We start from the raw sequence: 26,626 nt of genomic DNA on the forward strand, positions 1-26,626 counted from the left end.
TAATTACATAACCACAGTATCATTCACCTTTGGTTTTGTATTCCCTCCCCTAACACGCTCCCTCCCCTTCCACTAACCCCTATGCCTAGCAGCTATAAGGCTTGTTTAAGAACTTTTTGGAGCTTTCAGTACAGCTACAGTTAGAGGGACGGTGTAAAGATATCTAGAGCAGATCTAACATGTAAATCCACTTACTACTCAACTTTCAGTGGCTCCCTACTGCCTCTAGATTAAAATAAGTTGGTTTAGCTTTTAAAGCTCTACACAATATTCTCCAAACCAATTTTTCCAGACTCAATGGACATCACTCCCCCTCCTTCACTCTGAAACTAGGCAAACTGGCCTTGTTTCTGTTCCTCATGATCCCGTCTCTGTTGTCTGTCCTCCTATGATTGGAACACATGCCTCTTCCCTTCCCTCCCCCCATCCCCTTCCTGAAGCATAGGGATTGTTTCATTCTTTGTATTTGTATCCCCAGTGTCTAGCAGAGTGCCCATAGCATAGCACACACTTAAACGCTTGATTGACAGACTGCTTTAGCATATATAAAATCTTAATCAAACGGGACAATCAACCAATAATAGATCAATAAACATTTATTAAGTGCCTTCTTTGTGCCAGGCCAATACATTCTGCTCTTTTCAGTCATGTTCTAAATTGGAAAAGTTCTGAAAACAAAATTAGGCTTTTTAAAGAACGAGAGCTAGGCCTTTACCACAGCTGCACAATGCCCAGCCCTAAAATTTTTCCATGTACTTAAAGAATGCACAGAGGTTCTCCTGAAGATAGCAGCAGTACATCTGCCTTCTTTTCCTTTGTCTTCCATTTCCTTCCTAGGACAAGAAACATCAAGACAAGCCAGCACAGATCTCTGGCCCAAGACCATCTGTGAGTTTGCTTCCTTATGAACTGAAGCATCACTATCATTCTGTTTTTCACTAGGGTTTGAATATTCTTTGCTATTCTTTGTTGGAATATTTCTTCCACTGCACAGGTAAAGTGATTTAAGGGCTATCTGCTCCACTTTCTGAACTATTTTAAGATAAAAGCTGAATTCTGCTTTCAAAAAGTAGATATTATTTACTTCTATTCCAAAACTGATGATTAATGGTAACAGCCTCTAGGAAATTATTTCAATTAAAAATGTAATTTCTATATTTTAGAATGATATATTCATCTCATGGCAAGAAACAGCAATGTGCTAAGTAGGTAGGAAGAAGGTAAAAAATGTCTTGGAGAATTAGAGGTGCGTGGCCTACTTGTTCCTCTGCCCAAATGGCAAACTAGGCAGAAAAGAACAAGGGAGGGCAGAGTCTACCACTGAAGGAAGTGAATGAGTGAAAAGTTCTACCATTCAGGAAGCAGTTTCCAACTGAATTTAGAAATAGGCAGGACAAAACTTTTGTTTAGGATGGGTTTCCATCACCACTTCAAACGTATTTATATGATTTTCAGAAGCTGTTTTCCATACTGACAACTATTAAAAAAAACTGAACCCCTACTATAATTCTCAAAATGAGAGAAATGCTGATGAAGTGAGCAGTGTTTCAGCTATTACTAGATGAAATCATGATGCAGTGGAAAGAGTATTGGACTAAAGCCAAAGGCTTTGCTGGCAAGCTGAAAGTCACCTGGGCAAGTCACTTTCACTCTGGGTCCCAGGCTTCTCCTCAGCGTAATGAATAGGTTGATCAGATAATCTAAGGTCCCTTGCAACTCAAACACTGAGTCTAGAATCTGCCTTCCTACCCACCTCCATTATACCTCTTCTCAAATGGACATGTTGAATTAGACTTGGTTTCATTGGTATAGGGAATATTTCCCAAATGAGGAAACTACCTTTACCAAGGTTCTATAACTTAAAATCTTAAAGAGTTGCTTAGAGTAGACATTAAGTGACTTGCCTAGGATTACAGAGCCAGTTTGTGTCAGTGGTGGTGGGACTAGAACCCAGATCTTCCAGGTTTCAAAGACAGTCCTCTACTCATCACACTCTTTTCTTCCTAAGCTCTAAATCCTATCAGCTGATGGTAGCATGTTTGGGGCTTATTCTTGGTAAGTGCAACAAAATAAGGATTTCTCCATAAGTTTACATAAGTTGAAAAGAATTCTCAGAAAAACTAAGATGCTAATTGGCCAGAGATTTAGGGAAGCAGTCTACCTGCCTGTAGATGGAGTAGAACAGAGCTGATAAAGCTCTGAAGCAGCAATTGAAACCAATTTGGAAATTCAGACAGGAGCTCTGAAAAATAGTCTCGGGGCAGTTAGGTGGTGCAGTGAAAAGAGCACCAACCCTGGATTCAGGAGGACCTGAGTTCAAATGTGGCCCCAGACACTTGACACTCACTAGGTATTTAACCCTAGGCATGTCACTTCATCCCATTGCCTAGGCCAAGAAAAAAAAAATCTCCATGGTTACTGGATTTTTTAACTTGGTGATATCGGTGGGGAGAGGGGAAAGAGGGAGGCTGAGAACTGACTTTGCTTCCAGTATGCATCAGGGTACAGTGGATCAGAGCACTAAATTTGAAGGCAGAAAGTCTGGGTTTGAATCCTGACTCTACACTTAATAATCTACTGTGTGATACTGGGCAAGTCACTTAACTTCTCTGGGCCTTAGCATCCTCATCCATAAAATAAGGGTTATCTAGTATCTCTAAAGCAGGGGTTCTTAATCTTTTTTATGTCAAAGCCCCCTCTGGCAGTCTAGTAGAGTCTAGGGACCTCATCTCAGAATCATCATCATCGTTATTATTATTTCATAATTGAAAGAAATGTTAAATTTCAGTTAGAGGTAGTGAAAATAAGGATGGGACTGTTTTCCTCATTCAAGTCCATTAGCCCCCTGAAATCTATCCACAGACCACAAGTTAAGAAGCCCTTCTCCAAAGTCCTTTCCAGTTCCAAATCTGTGATGAAGACTTCCAAGTGTTTCTCCTTAAATGACATCATCACATAGACTACCTAACCTAACAAATAAATCTTACTTTAGAAAGACTAAAAGTAAATAGAAACTTGGGGTTTTAGAGCTAAAGTTCTCTAAGAAATAAGAAATTTTCTTGATGGTATAATTCTGTTAGTGTATTCCTGTCAACTAGGATGGTTTAAGAGCATTTTCCAGGTATGGAGGATAGCTCTAGTTAGAAGTACTATGTTTTTGTGTCTGGGGAGCTTTATGATATATTTTTAACATATTAACTAAAAGGATAACACAACAAATTTTACTTTCAGCAGGATGCGTTTTAAGCCCTGAATGAAGCATCAAAACTAATAATTTACAGCTACTCCAGAATGTGTTATTATCACTGCAAAACTGTACAGACCTGGCTCTGAAGGCCCCTTCGGTTTTTCTGGCTCTCAGTCTCCCTGGAGATGGACTACAGCAATTTCACGCTATGTGGAATTGTTTATGGCCAATAATTTTAGAGAAATCCTTGTTGGAAATCTCTATCCTAAAAGGTACTTTAAGTAATAAATCCATGTTGGAATAAACAAGCAGATTCTAAGAAACAAAACAAGTCTCAAATATTTGGATTTTCAGTGGTTGTGTGGGATCCCAAATCCTGGCTTCTATGGTGTTTCAGATGAACAAAGAAGCAAAGTATTGCTGCTGCTGTTTATTTCCCAGACACAAACAACCTTCAGTTAAACCACTCTGCTTGGAATTCCCTACTATTGCAGCATAGTTTTGGCTCTCGGGACCTGACAGGATTCCTCCCTCATCCACAAACACTGAAGAAACAACTGCTTCCACACCCAATGATATTAATGGTGCTCCCCCAATGCTGCTATTACAAGGACCCCTGGGACTACATTTCTCCATCCACTGCCGCACTTTAAAGATTAAAATGTTCTCTACTAAAACTCCTTTAGACCTTCAGGAGAGAAAGTTAAGATCAACATTACTTTCTGGTGTACTTTTTGAAAACAGAGGATTCCAAGATACTCATAAACATTAGCTATCTTATGACTGAGAAATAGAGGATTACTTTTCTTATTGAAATTTCTAAACTAGAATGAAGCAGTTCAAAGTAAAATTTTGCTTTCTTATTAAAATCCAATGGGAAGGCAAACATATTACGAATACAACTGTGGGGGAAAGCACCAGGTCAAAAGAATGTAATTACTAAACTTATAATTTAGAAAGCACACTCTAACATACCTCCATACTAAGGACTGAGATCAAGCGCCATACTTGGAATCAGGGGGATCTGGGTTCAAATGTCTCCCCAGATAGTTATTAGCTGCATGCCATGTGATCATGGGCAAGTCACTTAACCTCTTTGGGCCTCAAGGTGCTTCATCTATCAAATAAGGGGACTGGTATGGATGGTCTCTTTCATCTCTCAATCTATGATCATATGAAAAATAACGAGAGGGTCCAGAAAACAAAATCTGCATCTTAGAAGGATTTATGTCTTAACCAGCAGCACAGTATCCTTGGAAAAATCTTAGGGTTTTGCGCCGAGTGCATTAAATCTACGTTTTAGCAATGTTCTCCTTCTCCATTTCTGGGGGAAGAGGAACAAACTTCCTTGATAAGAATTTCCCACTTTAAGATCAAGACTGAATATACAGTTTAACCCACAGGATAGGTCAACCACCATAAAGGAAAGGATATTCATTATCTTAACTTGATGGAGGCCTGTTAGGAGTAGAGTTATGGGTTAAAGGATGATAGCAGAGGTTACTCCCTTCTGTCCCTTCCCTCATTACCTGAGCACAGTCACACTCCCTCTCCTCACAGGCAGGAACAGCACAGGTTCAGAGACCCTGATGGGCTTGAATTGAAACTTGCAGCCGAAGCAGAGGGCGGAGTCACTGAAGAAAGAGACAGACACTATGGGTCTCTCAAAGATGTGGATAGGATCCACATGTGAGACAATGCAGCCTCCGGGTTGGTAGTCATTGATTACTGCGCTGTTGACAAAGCCTTCAGGGATGACACGGTGCTCCACCAGCTTCTGTATCACCAGCTGGTGCACCCACTCCGGGATTTCATCCACGTCCCCAGGTGGATAGAGCCGCTCCTGACCTGGACCTCGCTTCTGCAGCTGGGATCCATAGGTATAGCCCTCTCCGAAAAAGTACTTGTTGCGAAGGGGAGCCCGATCCACTGTGTGCTCATTATACAGCCCTTTCTCTGCTCGGGACACCACCTCGTCGATGCGGGCCTCGATTTTGGCACACTCATCCTGGCTAAAGAGGCGGATCTGCCTGATGCCACTCTTCACTTTTCGGGCCTCCTCTTCCTTCTGCTCCTCGTAGTCACTGCGCTCTGAATCTGAGTCTTCGTGGTATTTACGTTTGGCCGGGATGGTGTAGGGCTCAGCAGCTGCAGCCGCAGCAGCAGCGGCCACCACGGCAGCCTCCCGGCTGTTGGGTTTGTAGTTATCCCGGGATGTCATGGACTTGAGTTTCTCACGTAAGTCGGTGTAGCCGCTGGCAGCAGCCATAGTGCTGCTTCCCACCCCACCCCCACCTTTCCTCTATTGATCTCCTAGATACCCGACTCTGGGAACTGGAGAGTGGGAAGTGCTGCTGCTATTCATGGCCTGCACCAGCTGTATGCGAATGTTCCTTCTGAAAAAGATGGTTTGCCTACAGCTCTCCAAAGGCAGATTTCAGGGTGGCAAGGATCCCCCTTTTCTCTAGGAGATGGAAGCCAGGTAGGTCGAGGGCTGGGGAGGGCGGGATGGTGGTCCTTCAATCCTCCATACGTCACTCACTTCTCAAAGCATTTGAGAATGCTTAGCTTCAATGCTTCCCGGGGGTTTTCATCCCCTTTGGGGAGGGAGCTGGGTCGGGGCAGGTAGCTTCCCTCAGGTTCCAGTCTTCCGTGCGATGAAGCCCGGTATGTCTTTAGGAGAAAGGTCAGAGCAGTCGATGAAAGTCCTGGCAGTCAATTCCTCTGACCCCTTTCCTCCAGCGAGATCCGAAAGCTCTCCTCGTGGAATGGGGGAAGGACAAGGATTGAAGTCAGAAGCGAAGCCGCGTCGTCCGTGCGTGCTCCACTTCTTTTCCCTTACTCAGCTGAAGGACAGGTAGGAAATGACCAGCGTCCAGTCAGAATCCTGGCTCTTCGAGGGGCTCCGCGGCCACCGGGAGGCCTCAGCCGCAGCAGCCTGCCTGTGTCATGCACAAGCGGCGGGGCCTCCTCCCGGGATCTCTTCAAAGGTCTCCAGCTGAAGGGAGGAACGCATCACCAGGTCCTCCAGACCTCTTCTGCCGCCTCATCCCACGGCCCCGACGGCAGCAGCCCCCGGGGGAACAGAAAGCGACGAAATCAGGTTCCAATTAAGTGCGATCGGGTTCCGCTCTGCAGAGCAGGGTTTTCAGTAGCACTTTAAAGGACTCCTCACTACGTCACAGGGCGCCAGCCCAGCATACTATAGACCCGGGGCCAGTGCTGTCCTAAGCGGGCTCCTCACTGCGCAAGCGCCACTCCACCGGCAGCCGCGGGTCCTCCGGCTTCAGTCATGCGCGTCAAGATGGTCCCGGGCAGCGGCAACTTCAACGCATGCGCATGAAAAACCGCTCGTCGTTTGCTCCCCTCCCCCAACCCCTGAGGGCTACGAACCCCCTAGCAACCTGCCTCAACACAGCGCCGCTATGACTTTCCTCGGGGGCTGAGCGGCTCCTTTCACCTCCTTCGCTTCGTGGGGAGGGTTCTGCACGTTGTCACTGCTGTTCCCGCGCCTTGTCAGGACATCGTCGGAACAGCCGTAGACTCCTCAACCCCCTCCACGTACAACCTGGGGAACCGCCACAGCCTACCCTGTCCTATTACCGCCCCTTTAGAGCTTGCTCTTCTTTTATTGGCCTGTCGGCCACTCGGGGGGCGGTCCCAGACGAGGTTTCCGGGAACTGATTGATGGAAAAGCCAGTCAATCAGAGGGGGTCGCCCTAGTTATTGCGTCCCTGTCGAGGACCCCTCAGGGGTTAGTGGGTAGTTAAATTATTGCCTGTTACTGTACCGCTACGGAGGAAGCCCCGGGGACCGAAAGTTCCCAGGTTAGGCTCGGCCATGGCCGTATGTGGGCCACGGGCTCGGTGCGTGAGCTCGGGCGATGGCGCAATCCAGAGGCGGGGGGATAGGCACCAGCGAGGGCACCCCTCTCGCCAGCGCCGTAGCCTCCGGGACGTGACTTAGGGAACGTCGGCTGCTGGGGGTGTCGTTGGCGCGCGCCTGGCGGAGGGAAAGTACCTCTGAGGATTAGCCCGGGGAAATCCTACACCTAAAGCCCCGCGAGCCGGCCGAGGGCGCCCCCTGCCTCGAGTCCCCGGGGCCTGAGCCTCGGTCACGGATAATGCAAAACAATGGATAACCGGAAACTTTTTTTTGCTTTTGAAAAATAGCAGTTCATGCTTTTGCTTTTTTTTGTCCCAAAGTCACAGGCATTTTGTTTTATGTGTGTGTAGAATTAAATTTTTATTCATATTTGGTTTTGTTGATATCACTAGAATTTCTCCCAGAGCCATCCCAAATCAAAATAATTTTCATAATTTTATATATATAAGATATATAAATACATTTTAAATATATAAATAAAAATGTTATTATAATTTTAAAGAAAACAAGACCAAAAATAGAAAAGCCCACTAAAACGGATCAATGCAACGAAAAAGTCAGAAAATAATAAGCAATGTATACCACACCCATGGATCTCTGCAAAGAAAGGGGTTTGGGACTGTTTTCTATCTCATCTAATAGCTTATATTTTTGCATACTAATTTAGCTTTCTCATAACATCCTGCAAAGTGGATATTGGAAGTCTAGTTCAAGCTTCTAGTTAGTTGCCTTGTGACTTCAGTCGTCCTCTGAACCCCAATGCTGCAGACCCACAGTGACCTTAGGCCTCCTTATTTCAAACACACCTAATTGATAAAAGTATAGTCTGCAGCCTGTTGGATGCGTCACTGTGCTGGGCCCTGACAGGCAGTACTACAGGAAGAGAAAAATAACACATTTGTATAGCACTTGGAGGTTTGCAAGCCTTGAAGATGAGATTTGAACCCTGGTGCATCACCTATCTGAATCCTACCTGTCTTTCAAGATCCTCCTCTACTTAAACCTGTAAACACAATTTCTCTGACTTAACAATTTATACTAAATGCCTGCTGTGTACAGAGCACTGTGGGTGTTACAGCTTTTTTCCTCAAAGAGCTTCAGGTCTAATAGGGAGATAAAACACAAATATAGGTCATTGTAATATTACGTGAGAAGTGCAACCAAGTGAAGTGGGCAGAAAGAAGAGAACATTGAACATAGTCACAGCAATACTGTAAGGGTGACCAGCTGTGAAAGATTTAGCTACAAGACGACCATTCAAAACAATTCCAAAGGACCCATGATGGAAAATGCCATCCACCTCCAGAGAGAGAGAGAACTGATGAACTCTGTGTACAGATTGAAGCATATTTTTTCACTTTAATTTTTTTGCTTTTTCCCCCCAACATGGCTAATATGGAAAAATATTTTGTATGACTTCATATATATAAATGATATATTGCTTGCCTTCTCAGTGTGTGAGGGAGGGTTAGGAATGAGGTAGAGAATTTGGAACTCAAAATTTTGAAATATGAATCTTAAAAATAAAAAAAATCAAAGAGAGAAAAATCAACTGATCAAACAGAATAAAGAGAGAAACAGAAAAAAAATTAAAGTGCATCAGGGAGTTAGGAAACTAAGTCCAAATTAGGTTTGCTGGGTAAAGTCATAGCCAAGGTGGAGGATGGTACAATAAGAAGTCTGATTACAGTGCAACCTACCTCCTTTTACCTTCAATAACACTAATTGTTCACGTACTATGACACTTCATCTATTCTTTAGTTTTATATTTATCTTAGCTCCCCAAACAGACTATATTGCCTTTAGAGTCAGGGGTTGTGTATTGCCAATTCTCTGGTATGGTCTTTCCTGATCTCCCTGACTGCTAGTGCCCCTCCCCCAAACCATCTTGCCATCTTTTGTATTTGTTCACTTTATTTTGTGTATTTTTAGATATGTATTTGTGGTCTACCCTTTTAGAATGTAAGCTCCTTGAGAGTAGGAATGGTTTCATTCTACAAAATTTTATTCCCAGTTTCTGGAGCTTAATAAATGATTGTTGACTGACTACCCAAGGTCATAGAGGTGGTAAGGGGCAAAGGTAGGATTTGAATTGGGGGTCCTCTGGCCCCCAGAGCTAGTACTCTTTCCCCTGCTCCAAATTACCCACCTCCAAGGTGATGAAACCACTTTATCTTATTTCATTACGTTGTACTGTATTTATTCAGAGCCTTTTAACACCAGCTAAAGGAACTCCTTCCCATTGGCTGCATCCCTTTAGACTGTCTGTTTTTGCAACAACACAGGGCTCCTCCAGAATGCCAACACCTGGAGTGATTGCCTCAAATTTCTAAACCCCAAGGAAGTCTTTCTTTTGGAGAGGTATTACTTTATTAAGTAATTAATATGTGCTGGGTTCTGTTCTGGTACTGCTTAGAAAGGTCAGAAAGTAGGGGAAACAGAGGGACTCATGGAATGTGGAAAATGAGATAATATTGGTGAAGTGTTTTGCAAACCTTAAAGCACTATGTAAATGTTAGCTATCATTATTATCCATTATGAATACTATCATTATTTTGTCATTATTATTATTATTATCTTTGATGGTGAAATAGTATTGCTTTTTGCCCTTGGTGGTGACAGCAAAGAGAGACCCTGAGATAAGCTAGTCTTGGACAGAGGTCATGTTCTTATTCCAGGACCTGCTATAAGGTTAGCAAAACAGTGGAGAGAGCCAATACATCTCAGGGATAGAGACCCACAGTCTTCCCCCTCCCCCACCAACAGCACATTTGTAAGGAAGTGTCAGGAGCAGGTGCGGGTGGAAAAATGGAGCAGGCACCAGGGCCCTGCATTAAATTTAGCTGCTGCCCTATTCCTAGGGTAGCCTTTGGGGAGCTAAGCCATTAGCCTTAAAACTGGAGATGGCAGAAAATGAGTTAGCCTAGGGAGGTAGCCTGGTGTGGTAGAAAGAGCCATGACCCGGGAATTGAGAGACCAGAAATCAAATCATGGCTCTGCCACTGACTGACTGTGTGACCTTGGGAAAGTCTCTCACTTTTCTGGACCTCTCTTTCCTTATCTGTAAAATAAGGAGTGTGAACTAGGTGTTATCTAAGGTCCCTTCCACTTAAGTGCTCAGTGGGCTGCCCTAATACTTTCCTCTTCTCTTCATGTCAAAATTCCTTAATATCACCCCCTACCATTTCTTTCTTTTCTTTATTCTTGTAACCCTTATCCTCACAAAGGCAAACCCTTCTATGCCTCCCCTTGATCCTCTCCTTGTTTTCTCCAGCAGACTGCCTCTACCATCATCTCCTTTCCTTCTCTAATCTCCAATCTTTCCTTATCTAATGAAGCCCCAGTTCAGATCCTGCCTCAGACACTTAAATCACTTAGCGGCTGATTGCCTAAGTTTCTCCATTTGTAAAATGAAGATAATAATAGCACCTATCTCCCAGGGTTGTTGTGAGGATCAAATAAGATAATGTTTGTAAAGCACTTAGCACAGTGCCTAGAACATAGTAGGCACTTAATAAATGCCTTTTTCCTTCCTTCCTCTTCTGAATCCTCATCCTCCTTGACTTCTCTGCAGCATTTAACACTGTTAATTACCTTCTCCTCCTGAATATACTCTCCTTTCTGGATTTTTGAAAAATTACTCTCTTCTGATTCTCTTTCTTTCTATTCAGCTACTCCCCCCACAGGCTTATTTTGCTGATTCATCATCCATGTCACAATCCCTAACTTACTGATGCACCTCCAAGATTCTGTCTTAGGCCCTTTTTTCCCTTATATATTCTTTTGGCAGTTTCATCACATCTCATTTTGTCAGTTATCACCTCTAGGTAAGTGACTCTGACATAGACATCCAAAGAGCTTTAAATCCAGCCTCGGTCTCTCTTCTGAGACCCAGTCCTGAATCATCAGCTATTGATAGGATATTCCAAACTCACTGTCACATAGGTATCTCAAACGTTACGTGTGGAAGTACTTGGTCTTTGGCATGATGCAGAATCCCTGAGGAGGCACCAGAGGTAGATGTCTGCATCAGAGCGGGTGGACCACTGAGCTAATAAGAGCTCTCCATTCAGTAGATCTCAGGGAAGTTGACCCTAATGGGGCATGGTGAGGCAACCTGTAATCCCTCTGATAGGGGAGGCTGAGGCTTGAGCCCAGGAGTTCTGAGCTACAGGTATCCTAGCTGAGCTTGAGACTGGATCGCAAAACCCTAGCTGCTACTTCTGCTTTGTATTTTTTCCACTGAGCATAGATGATTCAGTGGCTATCCTGAGATGGGCTATCCTTGAAGATAATCTTGTGAGTTCAAGAGATTAGAAGCTCCTTGTGCCTCAGAGGTCTGCACTGTAGGAGATGCTCCCTCTAATGTGTATATGTATGTATATACACATAATATACATACATGGGTATATGTGTGTGTGTCTGTGTGTGTGTGTACCTAATGTGCACCCATATGTGCTACTACAATGCTTCTTAGAAGACAAAATAACCACCAACACGGTAAGGAGCTCAACCTCTGGCCTGGATTGTCAGCAGACATGGGCCTTGAGGGAAATAGTACAGAACTAGGGTGAAAGGTGAAATGATCGTTCACCAGTCTTACAAAATGCTTCAGGTTTTGATGTTTCAACCTCTTGGGGGAGTCTAATAGTAGTTACAAGTTACTGATGTTTGTTTAAATCTTTGCCAATGCTCACTTGTTAGTCTTCTGTGTGTAAAGTATTGTTTTTAAGTGGAGGAAATAAATAACAGTCCTATATCTGATTTACATAATACGTTGAGTATTGTTCTCTACTCCCTTTGGGGAAGATCACAGACCATGAGCTAGACTTAAGCTTTAAATGATTCTCTCTGGACAGAATCTGGGGTGGGGATGTAAAGAGCCAGAAAGTAGGGAGAAAGCATGTAATCCCTCTTTTTTGAGTCCAACTCCACTATGACTGAACCTGGTCTGCATCTACGAGCTAGGGGCCTTTTTGTGGGAGAGAGAAGAAGAAGTAGCCTAGAGCTTTTCTTTGGGCCCTGCAGTGGTTCTGTGTGTGGTTACACTCATATACATAAATGTTGTCTCCTCCATTAGGATTTAAAATACCTTTGTATGCTCAGCATTTAGCACAGTGTCTGTCACAAAGTGAACACTTAATACTTGCATATTGATTGATTATTATATCTCAATTTTAAAAAATGTCTATAATTCCCTGATGGAGCCTAGCACAGGGATGAACATATTACCTCTGTATTAATATAGACTCAAGGGGAAACTTCTCCCTGGCTCACTAGATGAGAAACCCTCAGTCTATAAAGGGATAATGGGAGCCTCGGACCTCGTATGTATAGTATAGAGTTCAGTAAAGATTTATTGACTGAACAAATGAATGAATGAATGAATGAATGAGTAGCTTTCAGGATGATGCCAGTGATATACTGTTGGGTCATCTTAGAAATTACTTATGCTGATACCAGGGCATGGAGGTTCCTAAGGCAGAAGTGGTCTGTTATGCACCCTCAGCATCCGGCAGGCAGCGTGGGTGTATTGCTCCAGATTTGCTGGAAGTCTCCTGGAATTTGCTTTGGGTTTCTGGGCACAGGGCCCTGAAGCTCAGGGTGGGGCAGTACTGGTTTCCAAGGGAATGAAGGCATAACATGACAGGTTCCTTGGCTGTCTCTGAATTTAGCATAGGCTGAGTGGGTGGGTACAGTTTCTTCCCTGTCTGATGATAGCTCCAGCCTCATTGAGTGGAGGGAGGATTAAAATCCCAGATTCAGTTTTTGATCCAAGGGGAGGGAGAATTAAAATCTCAGGTCTAGCTGTGAGTACAAGGGGTAGTCTTAAAAATTTTTTTAATGTCTTTTATCTTTTTACAACACAGTCATTTTGGGGGACAACAGGTTCCTAAATATAGAAATTATTCCCCTGTTCAGCAGATCTCTAGATCCAGATGCTATCATGGGATGAAAACAGAACATTTACCCTAGCTTGGCTGGCCCTTTTTCCAAATAAATATTTCAGCTGTGAACTGGCCACATTGACCAAAATCTAAGGGACCCATTGTGAGGAGGCGTAGGAAGTGCCCAGCAGCTGTGGGATTCCTCCAGGGGTCCTTCCTCTCTGCTCTCAGCCTAGGTTCAGATGAAATTCGAAGTCAGCTGGGTAGGTGGGGGGAGGGGGATGGGGAGATAGAGGGAAAGGAAGGAGATATGACTGAGATGTAAACTTTGCTCATTTGTTGTTCTGGGTTTACTTGCTCTAATTCTGCAGGAGTTTCTAGCTGTGGAGCTCCTGGAGAAAACAAAAGGGCTGAGGGGTTAGAGAGTGGCCTGGATGAAGTGGTTGGTGGGAGGGAGATGCCCTACCCTCCTCTTCAAAGTCCAGTCACACAGCAGAGATAGAGCTGAGTTGGGGAGGGTGCAACTGCTTCCCATGACTCCTCCCTGGCTACCACTCCCCTATATGTGTGGTCTTTGTCTATGTGAATTGGAAGCTCCTTGAGGGTGGGGGCTGCCCTGCTGGCTTGTACTTATAGCCCCAGCACTTAGCACAGTGCCTGGTACATTGTGAGGGCTTAATAATTCACTCATTTTGAGACTGTTTGCATGACTCCCAAAGACCAGCTCGTGGACCAAATTTGGTTTTGGCATCTGCTCTGTGCCCTATTTCCCCTTCCCTAGACTCATCTGTGACCTTTTTAAGTGACATCTGTAATTTTAATAGAAGGCTTTTAGAAACAATGCTTTAATAATGAAAAAGGAAGGAGTGATGGAGAAATATCAGGTTGGGGAAAGATTGTATCATGTTGGTCACCTCTACCCTTCATTTTAGGAACTGGGGAATGTGATTTTGAGATAAAGCTACCCTGGACTGGGGGTAGGGAATTGGGGTGAGACAAGATAATGAAACCTAGAGATGGAGCTAGCCAAAGCTGGGGACCACTGCTTAGAATTCAAGGTAAAGAATCAGACCAGAGGGAAGGAAGGAGAAAGCAGAGGTCCTTAGGCTTGAGAAATGAAGCTTCTAGCCAGTGTCTGTGGGTCTCTACACCTTTATGACTGAGGATGTAGGAAACAAGAGTGGTGATGGAATCTATAGGGCCTGGGGCTTTGAAAATAGGGCAAAAGGATGGGGGTTGAAGAATAGCCCAAGGTAGAGAGGGCTGTGATGAATGCTGTAGCCAGGAGTAGTTTGCTATTCCGCTTCTGCTGTATTCTGGCTTTGTGTAGGAAAAGGTTTTCATAATTCTGTTCATAAGATGCTTAGGTGTTTTCTTCCTTGCACTGGCTGATGACTTTACCAGGAAGAGGAGAGGTAGCTGGGAAGCTTCTGGCTGCCAGCAGCTGACTCACCCAGAGCTCCCCTGGAAACCAGCGCACCCTGTTGCCAGGGCCCCCTTACCATGCCCCTCCCTTCTTCTTCCTTTTTTACCACCTTCCTTCCCTCCTAGGGGGAGTCTCCTCAGAGCACAGGAATCCGCTCTGTCTATACTCTCATCTCTCTGAAATTCAAGGCATTGGAGGTCCTAGTTAAAATGCAAATCTCCCCCGGGGATGGGGAACAGGCTAACTAGTTTCAGTCTTGATTGGAGGGTTTCTGGGGATGGAGAAGCAAGGAAAAGATCTGGAGCAGGGGATGCTGGGAAGGGTGGGTGGGACTGAGAGAATATCGGGTGGGGTCTGCAGCCTGATACACAAACAGCACCATCTTCTCAATTTTGCCAGGGTCCAGCCCTGCCCTCAGTTCCTGAGGGGTCTTAATGCCCTAACTTGCTGTTTATTTCACACAAATATTACAAAGAGAAATAAAGATCACTGAAGTGTGGGAGGTGAAAGATAGGATAGCAAGATGAGTGCAAAAAAAAAAAAAAGCACAAAGCTGGGGAGGTAGCAGGGACCTTCCTGCACAGACTTCTGCTATTGCCCAGAAGGCCACTAACTCTTGGCCTCTGCCCAGTCTGGGTTCAGAAAAATTGCTTCAGGATCAAAGAATGGAACCCATCTACCCAGGCTCATCACTGTGCTCCCCAGTTTCCTATGTTAATTGCTTAACCTTTTCTTCACCTAACTACTTAAAGGTGAATGAAAAAGAAGCCATCCAGGCCATGGGTTAATCTCCTGTTCTCTCCCCCCTGCTTAATCCTAGGCCGAGAGCCACACAGACCCTTCTAAAACCATCTGAGTCATCCTCTTGTCTCTACACTAGCTTTGCTCTTTGGCTGGGAAGAGCTCAGATTTGTGGCTAGAGAGCAGACAGCGATATTGACAGGGTCTGCTTTCCTCCTGGGCTGGGCAAAGACATTCATTTATTGATAAATATTGGAGGGAAGGCTTCCTAAAAAAAGTGGGTTTGAGCCAGCACAGAACTGGATATCAATCTCATCTTTAGTAGGCAGTCTGCCATTTTCAGGATTAAATGGAAACTGTCAAGAAATTCTTCCTTCTCCTTTTGGTGCTTTACAAATGCTTGTTGATTGATGTCTTCCCATGATAATACGGTTCCATTAGTTTTTGTAGTCTCCTCTAGCCTCTCCTCATGCAGATGCAGATTTCCTGTTCCTTTAACTTTTCTCTATTCTAAAGCCTTCCATAGCTCAGAAGAGCCTTCAGGGAGGGTGTCATGATCTGGCACTGACCCTTGAAGGGATGGCCGTATAGGAGTATCATGGTTCTTCAAAATAAACCATAAGATATCTACCCTAATACAACACAGTGCTCGTTTCTTGAGTCTAACTCAGAATCTAACATGACTGTCACACTCCTATTCCAGTCTCTTAACAAAAGTGGTTTTCTCTGAGTCTTGAGAGGGACCACAGACTCTGATCATTTACAGCCAGGGTTTGTTGAAGACTCTCTTGGAAGACCCAGTCTACCTGAATAGTCTGGGAAGAGTTGCAGAAGCATAGGGTTGAACTTCTAGAAGTTCAGAGTAAGAAGGGGCCTCAGGGGGACATTTAATCTAACCCATATCTGAAAAGGTATCCCTACTGTAATAAACCCAACAAATGGTTATACATTCTCTGATTGAAGACCTCCAACGAGGAGAAGCCTACCTCTTTTCAATGTAACTCATTCTATGCTCTACTTGTTAGAAGGTTTTCTCTGACACCAAGCCTAAATGTTCCCCTTTAACACTTTCCAGCCATTGCTGCTGGTAATGCCTTTTGGGGCCAAATAGAACAAACCTAATCTGTCTTTCACATGATAAGCCCTCCAAATACTCTTACAATGTCTCCCCTCAGTCTTAGCTCCCCCAGGCAAACATCCTTGGTTCCTTATGACATGGACTCAAAGCCCTTCACTAGCCTAGTTGTTCTCCTCTGGACTCTCTCTAGCTTTATCCAAGTTTTCCCTAAACAGTGATTCTCAGAACTGAACACAATATAACAAGCTGTGGTCTGACCGTAGCAGAGGACAGTGAGATTATCACTTCCTTTTATTAATTTTTTTCCTGGAAGCCATACCTCTCTTAATGTTGCCCCAGATTGCATTAGCATTTTTTGGCTATTATAACATACTACTAACTCATGTGGAGCTTATAGTCTGCTTAACTCTTTTTCAGAACAAATACTGGCTAATGTGCTTCCCCTATACTCTATTTGTGAAATTGATTTTTTGATCCCAAGTGTTAGACTTCTCATTTATTCCTATTGGATTTCATTGCCTTAGATTTAGTCCAATGTCTTCCAGATCTTTTTGGATCCTGACATTATCATCCATTATGTTAACTCATTCACTTAATTGGGTGAAATCTGAAAATTCTGAAATCCAATGAGCATCCCTTGAAGGCCTTTGTCCACATCACTGGTTAAAAATGGTAAGCAACCCGAGGCCAGACACAGATCTCTGGGGCACTCCACTGTAGATCTGCCAAGTCAATGTGAAGTCACTCCTTGGCCTGTCCAGGGTCTTCCATAGGTTCTGGGTAGAGCTGGGTGGGCAGCTTCAGCGGCCAAGGAAAGAAGTAGATGTCGAAACAAATCAGAGCAGGGTGATCTCACTAGGAGGCAGTGTGAACCGTTTCTCTCGGGCACATAGTAGGCTCTCCACATGTGCAGCCACAACCCGGCACAGCTCCAGGCCCTGTGGAGACAGAAGGGAAAACGTTTCAAGTGCTGCCCATCTTCACTTGTAAGCTCTCTCTCCCTGAATCCTCTCACAGCTGCCTTAGAGATCTTCATAGAGGACAAGGCGGCGATAGAACACTCTCTCTCTCTCTCTCTCTGTATATGTATATGTGCACATGTATATGTACACACATGTATATGTATATATTCATGCATGTGTATAGATATGTATAGATGTATGCTATGCACATGTGCATAATAATGCACAATATAATAACTACATATTGTAGTTATTATTGGCACTGAACCCAAAGCCAGGAAGACCTGGCTCTGACACATACTGGCTTCATGTGACTTGCCAAGTTAGTTAATCTCTTGGTGTTCTTAGGCAGCTCTTTAAGATGCTGACGCAAATTGGTGAAGGGAATTTCCTCACCTAAGGAATGAAATCACAGGTCCTTCCCCTCTTCCTTTCACTATGCATGGATTCAGAGAAGAGTAGCTGTGTAATATGACAGAAGGCGATCTAGACTTTACTGGGCATTGGGTCCAAGTTCCTGCTTTGCCACTGGTTCACAATGTGACCTTTGGTCAGGGACTTGCCCTCTCTGGCCCTCAACTTTCTCATCTCTAAAATAAGGGAGTTGGGCCAGATGACCTCCTCCAGTTCTAAATCCTAGCATTCCATGATTTCTATGAAAATTCATGTTGGGATTTCAACAGGAGTAGGGTCTGGTCTGAGGCAGCTTGCCCCTTTGGGCAAGACTGAGAAATTCAGCACCTAGAAAGAAAGGCAGACATCAGAGCAAACAGCTCCAGTTCTAAATCCCTTCTGTTTGGTATGGTTTTCTAGTCCTGGGACCTGGACACTTGCCCAAGAGAACCCCAGGTAATTCCATTGGCTGAATCCACAAGAAATCAAGACATTAAAATCATTGCTCCACAGAATCCTCAGATTAGAAGGAAATTAGAGAAATCCATGAAGAAAAAGATTGTGAATAACAGAGAACAATCCAGAAAAGTCTGTTTGTAGGTGTACCAGACATGTTAAAATCCCAGAATCCCCAAATTAAAAAGGATCTTGATATCATGTCGTCTAAACCATATGTGAACAGAAATCCTCTTTACAACATTCCCTACAAATGGTCACCCAAACCTCCATTTGAAGACTTCCAGTAATGGGGTATTCAAGGCTTGAGAGTGTGGGGGGAGGGTAATGAAATAATAATCATGATTATAATATTGAGCATTTATATAGTACTTTAGGATGTGCAATTGTTGTTGTTCAGTTGTTATTTTAGTTGTTCCCAACTCTTTGTGACCCCATTTGGGGTTTTCTTGGCAAAGACACTAGAATAGTTTGCCATTTCCTTCTCTGACTCATTTTATAGATGAGGAAACTGAGGCAAACAGGGTTAAGTGATGTGCTCAGGTCACACAGGTAGTAAGTGTCTGAGGCCGGATTTGAACTCAGGAAGATGAGTCTTAGCTTAGCTGCCCTAGGGTGTTCAAAGCCCTTTACAAATATTACCTAACTCAATCTATACAATAACCTTGGGAGGTAAGTACAATTATTACCCCCATTCTACAGATAGGAAAACTGAGGCAAGTCAGAGGTTAAGTGACTGCCTAGGGTCACACAACTGGTAATGATCTGGATATCTGTCATATTTGAACTCAGGTCTTCGATAATCCAGTACTGGCATTCTGTCCACTTTACCTTTTAATTGCGTCATGACAACATAATGGGACATGATGACAATCTTCAAGTATTTGGAGGACTGTCATATGGAAAAGTTTGGCCTCAGAGGGCAGATCGAGGCATAATGGCTGAGGGAATTGTGAGCTAGCTCAGTTCCCTTTCTATTCAGTTATGGGTGTAGTCTAATTTCTGTCTTGTGAGAAAATTTATTGAATTATGAGAAAACCTGATTGCATTGTTTGAACCTTGCCCTGTGTGGCTGGCATGCTGGACCGCCTCTACCTGTTGCTTAGAGATCCTTAACTAGGGACCTAGGTTGTGCTGCCCGGAAACCCAGTTAGATCCAAAGGTTGATGCAAAAAGTTTTCGCGTAATTATACATTTCAAGCAACCTATGTATCTTATATGAAAACTGGCCCCATACTGATCAATCAGTTATTGTTTCCTTGTTCCTTTGATTGAATACAGACACTTGGGGAGGGGAGTGGGACACCTCTTTTTCTGATTTTAGGGAATTGCACCTGCTCATTTTCCCCTTCCCAACTCAGAAAAGCCCTAATCTCCCCTCCAATCAGAAATCAGATTACCTAATCTTGTATCCTGTTTTATATCCTGTTAATTGTTTTCTCTTAATACATAAAAATCTATCTTCCCCCATATCTGGGGTTCAGTGCCAAGCTGAGGAGGCCTGCTCCCAATTTGTTATGCAACTGGCATTGTTGCTGTTGTTCAGTCATATCTGACTCTTCATGACCCCATTTGGGGTTTTCTTGGCAATGATACTGGAGTGGTTTGCCATTTTCTTCTCCGTCTCATTTTACAGATGAGGAACTGAGGCACACAGGGTTAAGTGACTTGCCCAGGGTCGCACAGCTGGTAAATGTCTGAAGCTGGATTTGAACAGATGAGTCTTCCTGATTCCAAGCTCAGTGCTCTATCCGCTGTGCCACCTAGCTGTCCCTTGCCCTCACATTCTTAGTGCTAGTGTGGGGAAAGAAAGGGATACAGGTAATGAAAAATTGTACATAATCCCAAATCTATTTACATTCTGCTCTGGAGTCTGCTTAAGTCCTTCTATAAGTGAGATACGTACCCTTCCTCTGCAACAATGAACCCCATGTCCAACTCAATCAGTGTCTAGACTAGAATTCCTCATTGCACAGGTCAAATGTTCCCTGCCTCCATAGTGGGGATTTATGGCATCAGCAGCCTGGGTTTAGCTATCTCCTCTCTATAAACTTGCTGCTTCTCTGCCTCCCAGCTTCCCTGCGCCTTGAGGCACAGAAGCACTAAGGGGAGATGGGGTAATTAGTGCTTTGGTTTAAAAGGAGTATATTCGTTGATAAGCAAGAGGAGGGAGGGAGATGGATAAGGGTGATAAACTTTCTCCTTTTCTGGCAAGTAGAATGTCAAAAATAGAGATGAGAATCAACAAAAACAAAAATAAAATGAAGCAAGAAAGACAACAGTGATTCAAAGAGATAACAGCAACAGCTAGAGAATGATTGAGTGGAGGGGAATATGCTTCCTTTTTACACGTGTTTAAAAAAGGTCAATTTTATAAGATAGGACAAATGTAGCTAGACACCAGTTCTTCTGAAGAAAGGTTTTGAGGTTTTAGCTGTCTGAACTCAATAGTAGTGTGACGTGCCCATCCCTTTCCCCTCCCCTCCAACTAAACAAAAGTTAATGAAGTCTTAGGTTGTATTAAGAGAAATGTAGTGTCTAGGAAGGACTAGGGAAGTGAGAGTCCAACGTATTTTGCCCTGGTTACGTGGTACCTGGAGTAGTGAGTTGAGTTTCACGTGCTACATTTTGGAAAGAGCACCAAAAAACTGTAGAGCATAGGTATGAGGTGCAGTATATGACAGCTACCTTAGCTGATATTTGAAAGGTTGTTACACGGGGATTTAGCATACTCTTAACATGACAGTGACAATGACACACTTCGATAGAAGAGGAGGACTTTCTTATCATTAGTAGAACTTCCTTTCTTGCTATGGAATTTCCTTCCTGGGAACTCTCTGGGCCCTTTCCAAAAGGCAGAATGATTGAGAGACAGGTACTACAATGTAGTGGAAAGGAGGCTGGTTTTGGAATCAGAGGATCTGGCTTGGGATGCCAGCTCTGTTACTGGTCAGACTACAGGTGGGACATTCTCTACAGGGTACCACATTTTATTAAGGACACTGATAAGCCAGAATGTGAATGGGGGAAGGCAATCAGGATGGGAAGGCCCTCCAGACCGTATCGTGGGAAGACTGGTTGAAAGAACTTCACAAGGGTATTTAAGCTGTTTTTGTGTCATAGACCCCTCTGGCAATCTGGTAAAACCTAGGGAGCCCTTTTCAGAATCATGTTTTTAAAAGCATAGAATAAAATACAAAGGAATACAAAGGAAATAAATTCTATTGAAATATAGTCATCAAAATATATTTTTTCAAAATAATGTTTAAAAAGTTGAAACAGATCTCAGACTAAAAATTTTACCCTATTGGGCATGCCATGCTTTAGGGCTATACAATAGCTGACTGCAAGTTTGCCGTGCAATGAAGTGACTAGTCATATTATTCTGTTTGGCCCCAGAGAACAAATTTAGAAGCCCATTCCAACTCCCTGTGGAAAAAAAAAATTCTTCACTATTAAAGTGGCCCCAAAGTGAAATGGCCTGGCTCCTTAGGTGGCAGGTTTCCCACTCAAAGGAGGCCCTCAAACAGAGGCTGGGTGAACATTTGTCAGCATCGTTGCAAGAGCTGTTCTTTTTGTTTGTTTGTTTTGATGAGCCAGTTGGGGTTGAGTGACTTGCCCAGGGTCACACAGCTAGTAACTGTTAAGTGTCTGGGGCCGGATTTGAACTCAGGTCCTCCTGACTCCAGGGCTGGTGCTCTATCCATTGTGCCACCTAGCTGCCCCTATAAGTGCTATTCTTGTTCAAATATTGGTTGGACCAGGTGGAAAGTCCCTCCCAGCTCTGAGATTCTGCAACTGTTATCTTTGTGACCTTGCCAGAAGACAAGTCACTAAACCTCAGATACTCAATGTCCTGATGTCCCCAACCTGATTATCAAATGAGAACCATAATACTTTCCTTGTCTGCCTCTCAGTACTGTACCGCACAAAGCAGAGGACTCCTGCCACGATGCAGTTCCCTGCCCCCTCCTCTGGCAGCCTCTCTGAGCCTCGTACCTGCTCGAGCTGCAGCTGCATGATTCGTTGTACAGTCAAGTTCCCCAGTGTGATCTCCACGTAGGGATAGCTGGAGCCAGCAGTGGGTCTCTGGGTGCGTGTGGATTGAATTTCCTTCAGAGGAAATTTCACTGTCAGCTCCTAGGGTGTAGAAGGGGAGAGGGTTAGGAATAGGGATTGTCACCATCTCCTAGGTTGGCCTAAGGCGATGTGGCAGGAAGAACAAGCCCTTGACAACCCGGTAACCTTGGCAACTTTGAAAGGTGGAATGCTTTTTGGCTGGATGCCACTGTGTCCAGGATCTTTCCCTGTAAAATGCAGATAGATTCATGTAAGGGGCCTCTTCAGAGAACCTATAAACATTATAAAAGGAAAGCAGCATGAATCATCACAAGGGCCACTTCTTCGTCAGAGGCTGGAGTAAATGAGGATATAGTTGGGAATGATGTAAAGGGCTTTTGAGATGTAGGGAAGAAGAGGAAGCCCGCAGCAAATGGCCTCAGTTTTCTTGCTAAGATACAATTAAGTCCAGGTCCTTAGCTGAGAGTATAAGGTGGGGGAAGTACCATGAGAGATTTGAGGGGAGAAGAGAAGATTTAGAACAGCCACTGTTCTAAATAGGCAATTAATTAGGAAGGAATAAAAAGATTGTTCTTCTTAGGACTGAGCGTTGGTCTTCTCTGCCTAAAGTAGAATCATAAGGTATGTCTGCCACATTGTGTTCCATGAAATGATGGATGGGGAAATGCTTTGGAAATAACAAAGTACTCTACAGATATGAGAGTATTATTTAATAACTTACAAATTTATTTAGTAAATTACTTAGCAATTAGTAATTAATTAGTAAATTAATTTACTAATAAATGACTAATAATTTAGGAATAGTATTTCATAATTTCTGACAGAAGCAGTTTAACCTAATCCTAATCCCTCTACCTCAACTGCTTAAGGGTCAGGAACCAGTAAACCATTTGGGAGCCACCTCGCTCCCCCACCCCTCTGTGGCTTGAGGCTCACATGGGTCTCCTTGTTGAGGAAGTTGAGGCCATTCTGGTTGACAGCCAGGATGCAGGGCGTGAGCACGGTGTTGTTGCTGCAACTCTGGATGAAGAAGAAGGAGGAGCCAAACATGGGATAGGCACTGAGGAGCCCTGTGGAGATATGGAGAGAGAGATGAGAGAGCCATGTCCATGATCACCAGCATCCAGGGAGGAGGGACAAGACGAGTATATATGAGGGGGTCCACTTAGGACATACTAGCTGCAAACAGAAGGTAGATCTCAGCATAGAGGTAAGATTCATGTATGTGTGACTGTGACTATGGGTCTTTTCTGATCCTTTACTATATTAATGCCTGAACCTGTTCATTAAAAGGAAGGTCTAGATCCCAATAAGTCTTAGTGTAGTTTTAAGCTCTAATAGCCTTTGGGATATACCCCTGTATACTTTAGGCTGTGTTTCCATTGGTGAAGATAGGCTATACTGTGTTACCTAGTGCCTGGTACATAGTAGGCACTCAAGAAATGCTTGTTGACTGATATTACCTAATCTACAATCTCTCATCATTTGGGACATGGGTAGGTAACTCAAGGGCTCAGTGTGTGGTTGGCATTAGTGTTGGTTCTAAGATTAGGGTCCCCAGTCTATGATTGGAGCTGGGGCTCAGTCTAGGACTGGGATTAGGTCTCAACCTATGACTGCATCCTTGGCTCACTTAGGAGTATCACAATTCAAACCTGGACTCACTCTCCCCCTTTTTCTTACCAAGGAACTGGGCCCTGGCCTGATGGGGGCTCAGGGCCTGGATCTGTTGCATGTGCTGGACCACCAGGTTCAGCCAGGCCTGCCCCTTCAATGTGCGATAGAACTGGGGTGGGATGTACTCCTGGGCTTCACGGCTAGAGGCAGAAGCAGAACAGGAATTTAGGGCTATGGTGGGTAGTGCATGGGTCGTGAGAAGCGAGGGTGAGTGGAAGACTGACCATCACCCTTGGGACCATGGTGATCTGCCCTTTAAGAATCACTGAAGGTGAACTCAGAGCCTCTGTCTCTTCCATCTCAAGATTCACAGGATGGGAGAAAAATAAAATTGTATCTAATTATAATCTATCATTCCATCGTCCTCCTGCACCTATTCATACTCACCATGATCTCCAATTATCTAACCACTAGTACTCTCCCAGGCCATCACCCCTGCTCTGGTTATACTCTCCTCCTTTCCCCAATCTTGTCTCTTTAGAACTAGTCCAACTTTGCACTTTCCTATACTCTCAAATCTCTTGCTCCCTTGTCTTGTCCACACTCACATCTTGAGAAAACCCAACCCTGGATTATTCCTGCCATCTACCTCCTTTGCTCCTACTTATTTACTGTTGAGTGGAGCTAGAGAAAGTCACGTAGCCACACTGAATGGGTACACTGCCAATTGGGCCCTTCTCTTCTTCCATCATACCCCTCAAGGTGCTCCTCCTCCCTCCCCTTCCACTTCAGCTAAGGACCCGGACTTATTTGTACTTTTGTAGGAAAATTGAGGGCGTTTGCTGGGAGCTTCATCTTCTTCCCTTCTCTATGTCTCAATGCCCCTTGACATCATCCCCAAAGATGTCCTTTTTTGTTCCAGTCTCTGATGAAGTGGCCCTTCTCTTCACTAAGACCCATCTCCCTACATGTACTCTTGATTCCTTTCCCTCCTGTCTTCTCTAGCAGATGGTCTTCATTGTCACCTTCTCTCACTCATCTTCAATCCCTCCCTATTTATTGCTCTTTTTCTGCTGTCTATAAATGTGCCCAAGTCCTTAAAACCCCCCCAACACCCAACACTTTACCAAAGCAAACCATCCTGGCTGGTCACCATCCTATACCTCTGTTCTCCATTGCTTAGCTGAACTCCTTGAAAAAGTTGTATACACACGTTGTCTTTATTTCCTCTCCTCTCTTTTCTAAACTCTCTACAATCCAGTCTCATCCCCTAACCAAAACTGCTCTCTTCAGAGTGACCCATGACCTCTTAATTGTCAAATCTAAGCACCTTTTCTCAAGCCTCAAACTTCTTGACCTCTCTATATCATTTGACAATATTGACCACCTTCTCCTTCTGCATAGTCTCTACTTTCTGGGTTTTTGCGTCACAGTTCTCTGTGGGTTCTGCTTCTTTTTGTATGATTTCTGCTTTTCAGTTTCCTTTGCTAAAGCATCATCATCCTCATACTCACTAACTCTTGGTATTCCCCAGGACTCTTCACTGGGCTTTTGTCTCTTTACTTTTTACACTCTCTTACCTAGTAACCTTATCAGCTTCTATGGATTCAAATATCATCTCTATGCAAATAACTTCCAGGTTTAGATATCTAGTGCTAGCCTCTCTCCCAAACCCCAGTCCCAAATCACCAACAGTCTGTTGAACATTTCAAACTGGATATCGCACAGGCATCTCAAACTCAGTATGTCCAAAACAGAACTCATTACCTTCCTCCCCTCAAACTACCTCTCTTTTGAATTTCCCAATTACTGTGAAGGGCACCACCATCCTCCTAGTCACCCAGGTCCAAAACTCTGGTGTCATCCTCCACTCTCCCCTCTCACTCATCAAACATATCCAATCAGTTGCCAAATCTTGTAATTTCTACCTTCACCCTCTTATAACCATTCCCCTCTCTCTATTCAAAGGGCCAGTACCATTTCAGTCCCTTGTTACTTCTCATCTGGATTATTATAATAAGCTACTAATTATTTTCCCTGCCTTAAGTCTCTCCATAATCCAATCCATACTCCAGGCAGCTGCTAAAGTGATTTTTTTCCCCTGAAGTATAGGTCTAATCATGTCACTCTCCTGCTCAATTAACGGCAATGGCTCATTATTATCTCTAGGATCAAATATAAACTCCTCTGATACTTGAAGCTCTCATAGCCTGGGCCCACCCCATCTTTCCAGTCTTACACATCCCTCTTTTTCATGAATTTTATAGCCTAGCCATACTGGCCTGCTTGTTGTTCTTCATACAAGACGCTCCATCTTGTCTCCATACCTTTCCACTGGCTGTCCTCCACTCCTTGAATACATTCTCTCTCCTCACCTCTGCTTCTTGAAATCACTTGCATCCTTTAAGACTCACAAGGTGTTTCCGAGTCACCCCCAAATGCTAGTGTCTTCCCCTCCGTGGTTACCCATATACGTGCATGCTGTCAGCCTTGTTAGAATGTAAGCACCCTGAAGGCAGGGACGATTTTGTTTTTGTCTTCTTAACCCCAGCATCTTAGCACAGGCTCTCCATCAATGCTTGCTTGGTTGCTTACGACAGTCAATCTCCAGTGCCTCTGAACAAGCTGTCCTCAGGCCCGGAATGCATTGCCTCATTTCTCCTATGTCTTTGAATCCCTAATTTCCTTCAGAACTCAGCTCAAATGCCACCTCCTAGATGAGACCATTCATGATGCCCCCAGCTGCTAATGTATTCCCTCTACCAAATTATTTTGAATTTATTTTATATATAGTTTATGTGTACTCATAACTGTACATTTCTTTATCCCCCACTCTCTACCCCGCCACAAGATCCTTGAGGGTAGGGACTGTTTCATTTTTATCCTTGTATTTACAGCACAGTGCCAGGCACA

At 44.0% G+C, this 26,626-nt stretch overlaps 2 protein-coding genes across 2 annotated transcripts in view; both read right to left on the reverse strand.

Moving 5' to 3' along the window:
* ALKBH5 (alkB homolog 5, RNA demethylase) overlaps positions 1 to 6,793 on the reverse strand; it is a 35,147-nt gene extending 28,354 nt beyond the window's left edge. Inside the window, exon 1 of the mRNA XM_020967358.2 lies at positions 4,717 to 6,793. Within this exon, the coding sequence (XP_020823017.1) occupies positions 4,717 to 5,456 (740 nt within the window). The 5' untranslated portion in view covers positions 5,457 to 6,793. The remainder of the gene's footprint in view (positions 1 to 4,716) is intronic.
* An 8,554-nt stretch (positions 6,794 to 15,347) lies between these two features.
* MYO15A (myosin XVA) overlaps positions 15,348 to 26,626 on the reverse strand; it is a 134,415-nt gene continuing 123,136 nt past the window's right edge. Inside the window, 4 exon segments of the mRNA XM_078151742.1 lie at positions 15,348 to 17,143; positions 22,016 to 22,156; positions 23,033 to 23,166; positions 23,780 to 23,913. Of these exon segments, the coding sequence (XP_078007868.1) occupies positions 17,042 to 17,143; positions 22,016 to 22,156; positions 23,033 to 23,166; positions 23,780 to 23,913 (511 nt within the window). The 3' untranslated portion in view covers positions 15,348 to 17,041.

The sequence above is a fragment of the Phascolarctos cinereus genome, unplaced genomic scaffold (genome assembly GCF_003287225.1).
Source record: "Phascolarctos cinereus isolate Bilbo 61053 unplaced genomic scaffold, phaCin_HiC Scaffold_4;HRSCAF=312, whole genome shotgun sequence".
In the NCBI taxonomy this organism is placed as follows: domain Eukaryota; kingdom Metazoa; phylum Chordata; class Mammalia; order Diprotodontia; family Phascolarctidae; genus Phascolarctos; species Phascolarctos cinereus.